Genomic DNA, 9,920 nt, shown 5'->3' with positions numbered 1-9,920 from the left:
AAATAATTAAATACATTTGTTAATATGAAAATGTGTGCATTTTTCACAGACTTATTAACTCTTAAGCTCTGATTTTTTCACTCTATAGTTGTGAATAGCTGGATAATTATAAAACATTTTTATCTCCCTCCTGAGACATGACTGTTTGGGTAAGTTTGAATATAGGTTAAATCCCTTTACTTTTAATTTTGAACTTTTATTTTGAAGTGTGCAAGCGGAAGTCGAAACTTTGATTAAACAAGCAGACCGCGCAGAGTAAGTGAAACTTCCGCGGTCACATGATCCCCAGAGGTACCGGGTCGAGCACTCTGGGACGGTTCTATGAGTCGGAGGAGGTCGGGAGCCGCTGTGAGAGGGTAGGTTCTGTTTAAACCGGGTTGAACCCGGTTTAAAACTGAAACTGATGCGCGCTAAAGTCTGAACTATTGTATTGTTGGTGTAGTTTGAAGTTTTTCTCGTATCTTATCTGTAGTCAATTTGTCGCTCGTAAGTGAAAATGTGGTAGGACTAGCCGAGGAGGCAGCAGGTCTAAAGATGAGGTTTTACTCCGAGGACGGTGAATGTGAGGCGGTTTGTCTGACGAGGCTGCTGGCCGAGGCTCCGCCTGCGCTCCGTCCGTGTTCCTCCGCGGGGGTCCACCCAAACTGCTGCCGCGGGGAAAGGGTCCGTGCTCCACTCCGGGAATGCGCCGTTCCATCTTTGATACACACTCATTAGCTATTTAACTTTGTTTAAAAACACACTTATGTGGACATATGTAAGTCATTGCTCCAGGATGCAGTCTGCTGTTACATTTTCTGAGTTGCTCCTGAGCAGTGGCGGAGCTAGAACATTTTATTTGGAGGGCACTAAGGGGGAGAAGACTTTAGGAAGGAGGAGGCATATTGTGATTTTAATTTAATAAAAATGTAACTTGATTCATTCATCCATCTATCCATCATAACCTGCTAAATCCCCCACGGGGTTGCCAAAGCCTGTCCCGGCTAAATAAAATACATCTAAATTCATTTTTACCCAAATTGCTGTGAATTTATTATTTCAAGCCCCGAAAAACTGGATTCTAGATTTTAAGATGGAAGCCTGCGGGCCAGTGGAAATTTCAATGTGGGCTGCATTTGTTCCATGGGGTGGACTTTGGACATGCCCGTTTTAGAGCAGGGGACCCCAACCCCCGGACCGCTGACCTGGGTTACAACCCTGCAGCCCTTAAGTTAGTATGATTTAGCTCCGCCCCTGCTCCTAAGCTAGAGTTCCTCAGGCTTCCCTTTGGCACATGCCGCTTTTTGACTTGTTTTCAGTGCAGTCATTGTACCAGACACATTTTAAACTTCTGTATTATTCTCTATGTACACTTTTCTGTTGTTTTTTTTAGTTAATTATCCATTTTGCTTCAATCCTTCATTTAAATTTCTCTTAGGCTGATGTTATTTGCATGTATTTACATGCAACCAGCACAAAAACTGATGGAAGTTCATGTTGGCCACATGTAATAAGTGCAGCCTCATTGCTGCATTGCATACTTTACATGCGTCCAAAGTTGCGTTTTGTTGCTGGCCACACGTATTTAAGCTTAAAGTTAAAGTCTCGTTAGTTGTCACGTTCTTAGTTGTGTGAAATGTGTTCTCTGCGTTTGGTCAGAAACAGGCGCACTCAGGAACTATTTGGCTTAAATCTACCTGAAAATGAATAGATCTGAAAATGATTACTAAAAATTGTATAATCATAATTAAAAGATCAATGTGAAGGCTTATAAAATAGATCAAAAGACGATCGGTAACGGACCATCCATAGAGAATTTCAATAGATCTGCACAGTTTTCTATTTCTGCTATATTTTTGGATAAAAATGACCAAATTACCAAAACTTCCCAGATTTTAAGGCTTTAATATTTTTTATTTTTGGATAAAAGTGGCCCAAAAAAAAACATTTTTATCCATAAATGAAAATGTTAAAACCTTAAAATTTATGACTGAAGAAGCCCTTTTTACTGTAAATATAGAAAAGTTCGTGTGATTACTGAAGGGATTTTGAAATCTGCTTTTAGATGGTTTGTTTGGATATTTGGACTTTTCCCCAATTAGTGAGCTATTTTCTTGACCCCTCCCCTTTTCTCCTTCCAGAAGAGCACATGTCCGTCACGATTGCTAACAGCCTCATTTGTTTTCACAACAGGATGAGTCAACGAGAGATCCGCGAGAACATAAAGCTGGCGCGAGAGTACGCCCTGCTGGGAAACTACAGCTCGGCCAGCGTTCTGTACCGCGGGCTGCTGGACCAGATCAGAAGAACCAAGCACGCTGTCCGCGACGGCAGCGTTCAGCAGGAATGGCAGCAGGTCACAACAACAGCCTGTCTGATCTTTTTAGGATAAAATCCTGCATCTTCTCACGCGTGCTTCTCCGGTTTCTCAGCTGTGGCAGCAAATGAATGCAGAGAGCCAACTCCTTCAGGGTATACTGTCCACTCTGGAGAAAAATCAGATTGAGCCCTCGCCTGCTAAAGCCAGTAACCATGAGGACTGGGACATGAGGCCTCTGCACTCGGAGCAGCGGTATGTGTGAACCCTCAGCTTCTTCAGGAACAGAACAAACTCCTGGATAAGTTGCTTCTTTCCGTTGTTGTGTAACCTCTCAGGTCCTGATGCAGTCATGTGATTCGGATTAGTGGCCTGATGTGAGCTTGTTTTGTTCTCCGTCAGCTTCCGCAAGGATTGGGTGTAAATCTGGCACCATTTGTTTACTTTTAGATTTACGACAGTGCCTCGGTTTAGTTCATAGTTCTAAACTAAATCGAAGGTCTTGCAGGCTTATTTTAACATATCGGTGTCGTCAGAAGTTAATTTCAGCTCAGAACTTGAATTTTTTACCCTCTGTGCTGAATTTTCATTTGTTTGCATTAGGGCTGCACGATATGAGGAAAACTTGCGATATGCGATATTAGTGATCAATATTGCGATAACGATAAATTTGCGGTAAATAAACAAATAGAAAAATAAACAAAAACATCATTCCCATTTCATTGCAACAGTTTAAAAATTATACTCCAAATGACCCTCATCGACATGGGGGACAAACGTCAGGGTGGCTAACCCTGGTCCTCAAGAGCCTCAACCCTGTCTGTTTTCCAATTCTCCCTAGACTGCTCGATAATGATAACCAAATCAGGTGTGTTCAGTCAATCAGGATGTGAAATCACTTGAGTCAGCCAATCAACAGCAAGCTGGTTAAGGAGAGCTGGGAAACAGGCAGGGTTGAGGCTCTTCAGGACCAGGGTTAACATAATAGGCCTCCATCTGATTGGTCAACAATGGGAAGGCGTCCATCTGATTGGTCAAAGCATAAAGGGATTTATTTGATTCGTTAAATGCTTCAAGCTGCTAGAAGATTGTTTTAACACATTTTGGGTTTGCGATTTATTGCGATATTCGCCGTCTTTTGCGATATGCATATTGCAGAGCTGGATATTGCGATAACGATAAATTTGCGGTATATTGTGCAGGCCTAGTTTGCATGTTTTTCAACCTTTAAAGCCAAATCGTCAAACAATTTTAAATTTGAAAGGAAAACACAATTAAGTCCGTTCACTTTGGATTAAGGATTCAAACCTGACTCTTTCTGTGTGGAATCAGTAATTGCCCTCCAAACCCTAAAAACACTTTGGGCCAGCCTTTATTGCAAAAACTGCTGTCGATTGTTTGGGATAATCATCAACTGTTGGATCCCTAATCTTTGTGGAATTGTTGCAAGTCAGCCACACAGGGATGCTGGAGCCTATACCTCCGTCTGTTGGCCGAAGGCAGGAAACAGCCTGGACAGGAGGTTTTTGAGCCTAAATGGACCTTTTTGAGGTCTGTAGCCTTAGGACTGAAAGCAGGCTCCTCCAGAGTCTTTGTTTAGTTCTTCTTAACCATTTAGAGGTGGACCTGCATGTGGGTTTGAGGTCATTCTTCTACTCTAGATCCCACATTTGCTTCAGCTTGAAGCCACACCGATGTGTGAGCTTCTATTTGAACATGGACAGCCGAATTCATGGTTTCAGTTCCTACATCAAATCTTTTATCGCAGACTTTAACTGTATCTGAGACCTGGACAGAGTGTGACGTCATCCATAGAAAGTGAAGTCAATTCAGTCTGCATATTTTAGCATCACGGATGTTGCCATGTTGGAGCCAGACAACGTCAGTAAGGTGCGAGTCGGTCTGCGTCATCTTGTCTATGGCAATCACTCTCGCCAATCAGAAGTGAGCTTGTTGGAAGGCCACACCCCTATCTGATGGTGGACTCTGAACTTAACTGAGACCTTCAGTTCTCTGGGAACTGTTGCTGGACCCATGATGACCTCTTAGGTAGTCGTCGCTGGTATTTTTGGGACCTTTTCTCAGTTTGGATCATGCTATCGTCATGACTGACCAGCAAATTCACCTGGGAAATTTATGTAAGGAGGAAATGTGAGGCACGAGACCCAACAATGAAAACCAGGTGTCTGCAGATCTACACCTCTATGTTACCCAGCATGCAACAGGACCACCAACCAAGGACTTGGTCCTACTCAGTGATACTTTGATAGTAGCACCACATTCTTTCTTTAATAAAATTCAAATTTCCTGAGATATTGACAATGACATTTTTATCAACTGTGAGCTATATTATTCAAAATGAACTATATTATATCTATGTGGGAAAAAATCTGTTTAATCTTTGGGTTTGTTTTTACTGAAATAAATACACTTTTATGATATATTGTATATAAATTTAGAGATAAAAGCAAAATATAAAAAGTGATTAAAGATTTATAGACTTTTAATGTAAAAATGGTGTCATAAAGCCTTCTTGTCTCATTAGTGTTTCTGCTGCTCCCGTGCAGACGTGAACACAGGTAGAAATATTGGAAGCCTCCTTAGTTTAGTTTTTGTTTGCAGTCATTCAGACACATCAGATCCTGGTCACATGATCAGCATTAAAGTCCCACTAGCACGGTAGCACCGCATGGACCAGCAGGACTACAACTTCAGTTCTGAACTTTCATTGTTTTCATTTCATCATGAGATCCAACCTGATGGTTCTTTTGGTTCTTCAATGCTGTTTGAAAAAGGTCTAGGAGTAAGTGAACCTCAAAGAAGGTTGGGATGAATTACCATTAACTCTTAAGTGTAATGGATTAAATAATGTTTCCAGAGGATTCCAAGGTTTATTATAAAAGTGAAGTTCAGGCCAGAGACCTATTTTTTTGTGCATTCATTAGATATTCGTGTTCTTTCTCCTCAGACATTTTCCCTGTCCCATCCGCCGCCCTGATAACCCCTACAAAGACAGCAAATCCCCCAACAACCGGCAGAACGCGGCGGTGAAGGCCCAACAGAGACACTCGCATCGAGGACCCACCGGAGAGCGCAGCAAAGCGCCCAGAGACAAGGAGAAGAAGGAAGCAGCAGGCAAAGCAAAGGAAGATAAGGTGAGAACATTGTTTGCTGTGCTGATCAAAGGCTGGCCCGCCCATCCGTCCAGTTTCTCCCTCAGACGACAGGAGCTGCATTTCTGCTTGCTTTCTTCAGGAGAAGGAGGTGAAACGGTTTGATGGGGCGGGATATGACAAAGACCTGGTGGAGGCTCTGGAGAGAGACATCATTTCACAGAACCCCAACGTGAAGTGGTTCGTCAGTCTTTATTGCTTCTCTCCTGCAGCTCGCCGCTTTGTTTGATCTGTAACGTTAAATATGTCAAACTTACTGTTGCTGTGGTTTCATGCTTTTCAGTTTCCAAATACAGAGTATTTTGTATACAGTAATATGATGAATCATTTATTTTACATAAATATTCTCAGATGTTTATCTGTGTATTTTGAGGAAAACACTGTCAGCAGGTGAAAACGTTTTTACGCCCGAACTGTTTTCTGTCAACAACTTTCTTTCTGGTAAATGGCGTATACTTGTATAGAGCTTTTCTACCTTCCTCGAAGCACACTGGCACTAACTTATAACCACCAGAGCCGAGGTGGGGTTCAGTAGAAAAAACAAAAGTAGAAATGGACACCACCTGTATCTGATGCTAGGTAACAGCCTATTGTAACAGTAACGTCTTTCCAACACAGCAGAACGCTCCTGTTTGAGCAAAATAATCAGGTAATTGGATATCTGTCAGATCTCTTATTGTTCTTGGTTGTAGGGACGACATTGCAGACTTGGAAGATGCCAAAAAGCTGCTAAAGGAAGCAGTGGTGCTGCCCATGTGGATGCCAGAATTTTTCAAAGGCATAAGAAGACCATGGAAGGTACTGATTTTAAAGCATGTGTGTGCGCTTAGTTATCCACTCCCTGCCTTTTCCTAAAACGACTTGGATGGGGTCTTCAGGGGGTGCTCATGGTGGGACCTCCAGGGACAGGAAAGACACTCTTGGCAAAAGCTGTTGCAACTGAATGCAGAACCACATTCTTTAACGTCTCTTCATCCACACTGACCTCCAAGTACAGAGGAGAGTCTGAGAAGCTGGTTCGTCTGCTGTTTGAAATGGTGAGATCTTTTTCAGATTATCTTCCAATTAGAGAATTTGTGCTTTGAGGCATGGGTCTTTAGGTCAAGTACACTTTAGACAAATCTGTATTACAAATACTAGTTTATTTGGTCCATCTCTGTTAAATTCTTGACAGCAGTTCTATTGAGATTTTAAAAAATGTCTCTGCTAATAACTACAAGAACACAGTTTTATGTTTCTCTGATTGGTTGATGCAAGATGCTTTTTTTGCCATTTATAAGCTAAAAATTAAGTTTTGAACATTTTTAAGTCTCCTCCATGAACTGTTTAGGACTCTAGAAGAGTTGGATTCAAGCAGTCGTACATTAGTTTGGTTTCTTTCCTAAATCCAGAAAAAACCTGTCAGTGTTTGCTTACAGGAATCCTTCTTCAACACAGCAATTGTGTTGATAAAAGATCTTAAACCAAGAAATATTAAAAACTGAGCTGGCCTAGATCATTTAACCTTTTTTAGCATTCTAGCCCTAAAATTTGATGAAAGAACACTTTGAAATAGTCCATAATTAATTAAATTAAAGACAAAAGGTCTAAGGAAATCTATCTTAAATAGGTTAAGTTCTTCCTTTATGCAGATGATACAGTGATATTCTGCCTTTATGCTGATAATACTACCACATTCCTCTTTTATGCTGATGATACTTCAACATTCGACTTCTTTCCCGCTGATACTGTATTGATTCGCCTTTATGTTGATGGGACTGTGATGTTCCGTGTTTATGCTAATGATGCTGTGATGATAATCTTCCTAATCTTTTGTGCTGATGATGCTGTGATTTACTGCTCTGTTCACAGCTGAGTTGACAGTCCGTCAGGAAAACTGGTCTTTATGCTCTCAAGTGTTTTATTTTCATGTTCAAGCTGCCGTTTCCACACCAATAATGGGTTCTTACCAGAAACCCGTAGACCTGTTTGTTTCCAACACTTAGGTGTTATCTTCACTAATCCTGGTGACATTTTTCACACATATCTCTTAATGTTTATCATCAATAGTCCTTAGTCATAACATGAGCCACTCTTCCAGGCGCGCTTCTACGCTCCCACTACAATCTTCATTGACGAGATCGATTCCATGTGCAGCCGCAGAGGGACATCAGAAGAGCACGAGGCCAGCAGAAGGGTGAAGGCAGAACTTCTGGTGCAAATGGATGGTATGGAGCTTAGTGTTGCTGCTACACATTCATCATTTTTGCCTTGTGAGCTATTGTTGTAGAACTGTTGGACACTGTGCTGCAGGTGTTGGTGGAGCTTCAGAGAACGAAGACCCATCAAAGATGGTCATGGTGCTGGCTGCCACCAACTTCCCATGGGACATTGACGAGGCTTTGAGGAGACGGCTGGAGAAGAGAATTTACATTCCATTGCCATCAAGTATGTTCTTTCCCCAAAACCATTGGATCTGCTCAAACTTGAACGGAAAGCATCTGGCTTTATCATGCTATTTTACTAATGTTATTTTTACAGCAGTCAAACACATTCACTCATCAGTCTCGCAGCAGTTCTAAGGAGTTTGCTCAAATGACGTGTGTTGGATGTTTGCAGCAACAGGGAGAGTGGAGCTGCTCCGGATCAACCTGCGAGAGCTGGAGCTAGCCAGCAATGTGGTCCTCGACAAGATCGCCGAGCAGATGGACGGCTACTCGGGGGCAGACATCACCAACGTGTGCAGGTCAGACAAACGCAGACTGACTGACAGCAGAAGCTCGTCTGCATTCTGTAACCCTGCCTCATCTTCTGCAGAGACGCCTCTCTGATGGCCATGAGACGCAGAATCGAGGGGCTCACCCCAGATGAGATCCGCAACCTCTCCCGGGACGAGATGCACATGCCCACCACCATGGAGGACTTTGAGTCTGCTTTAAAGAAAGTTTCTAAGTCTGTGTCTGCATCTGATCTGGAGAAGTACGAGAAGTGGATTGAAGAGTTTGGATCATGCTAAAGGAGCTTCTCCTCGCAAGGACTTCCAACCAAACCCGGACTCTGAAGAAGATCCGGTTTGGTTCTTTACAGAAGCTAAATGTCTTTAACACGAAGACTTTAAGAACTGACAGTTAGGAGATCTTTGGACATTGTCAAGATAAAGAAAAAAAATGTTGCACTTTGGAACCAATTCAATTATTTCTGCTTACCTGCTTTCTTGTACTTGATTTGTCTGTAAATGTCTGTTTTAACTTTGTAATTTAAACACATTAAAGAAACACTAGGGAAACATTCTCTTGACTTAAAGTTGTTGTTTTGGCATCTTTGCCTGGTCCAGGCAGCTTTCTGTAAATACGAGTCTTTTAAACTGAACCTGATGGATCAACATTCTCCTAAAAAAAATTGAGTTTTGTTCAGAACCTTTGTTTACTTTGAGATAAAAAAAATATCAGGAACTGAACTTTTAAAGATCTTCATACAATAGAACCAGGTTGAACAAGATGGATGCTGCCCTCCTGCTTCATTCAGCTTTCATGTAGTTTTTCAAGGGCAAATTTTGAAGACTATACAGTAATATTTACCATTACCTAACTTTTTAGGGACAAACTACTATCTTAAAAAAAATGCTATTTATCTTGAAATGAGTAAAAGTCCGTTTTTTTACAGCTTTACAAAGGAAACTAAATCGGATCTGAACTCTTGTTTATTGACTGAAATCTTATATTTTTAAAGCAGCCATTCAGACTGATACTTCACTTATATCATATCTTCTAGCAAGCAGTCATTCTTCAGCATTTATGTTTTGTTGAAACAGATCTACCATTCTTTTGTTGACATGTTTTTTTTTTTACTTTTATCCAGCTCCTGCAGATACCATGCAGGTCCTTGTTTGTGGTCATGACTCGGCATGACAAACATAGAAGAAACCAAGCCAGTTTGCAAATGTACAGAGCACCCTTTGATAAAGCCTTCGGTGAACTCAGCAGGCAAATTTACATAAAAACCAGCGTTGCAGAACGCATTCATGACATCAGCTGTTTGCCTCTATGTTCAAAGGAGGGCAGTGAATGAGATGAAGGGAAATCGGGTGGTAAACTGTAGCTGTTTACACACCATGGAGCTTTTGTGCTTGAATGGTGGTCAAGAGAAAATGTGAAACAGTATGACAGGAAAACGAGGTGTTCATGACAGTTTTTTTAGCAGACTTATGGCCAGTTCAAAGGATTTGAAGGACATTTTACCACAGAGTTAAATGGCATTTGTATCTTTGGTCCCAGGCCAGCCAATTACAAAGCAAACAAAATGTCAATATGATAAAAATTGATCTAAATACAATTCTGATGTAAATATAAACACAAGGTAAAAAGATTTGTTGGAGGTACTATAACCTTTAGTTAAAAATACTGTAAAAAAGTATTGTAAATTCTGAAATACTTTTTTGAGATGTATTTATACTCAAATACTTAAGTATACTT

General features: G+C 41.2%; 1 protein-coding gene across 1 annotated transcript; it reads left to right on the top strand.

Moving 5' to 3' along the window:
• Positions 1–228: 228 nt before the first annotated feature.
• Positions 229–8,739, top strand: katna1 (katanin catalytic subunit A1). The gene is made up of 11 exons (XM_011491667.3): positions 229–356; positions 2,173–2,335; positions 2,412–2,551; positions 5,265–5,451; positions 5,552–5,649; positions 6,162–6,267; positions 6,348–6,506; positions 7,550–7,676; positions 7,762–7,896; positions 8,068–8,194; positions 8,266–8,739. Exons 1-11 carry the CDS (start codon positions 322–324, stop codon positions 8,462–8,464), a joined length of 1,476 nt encoding a protein of 491 aa, XP_011489969.1. The 5' UTR covers positions 229–321; the 3' UTR covers positions 8,465–8,739.
• The last annotated feature ends 1,181 nt before the right edge of the window (positions 8,740–9,920 follow it).

Source organism: Oryzias latipes, chromosome 24, assembly GCF_002234675.1.
Source record: "Oryzias latipes chromosome 24, ASM223467v1".
NCBI lineage: Eukaryota > Metazoa > Chordata > Actinopteri > Beloniformes > Adrianichthyidae > Oryzias > Oryzias latipes.
This window is presented reverse-complemented; position numbering and strand designations above follow the sequence as displayed.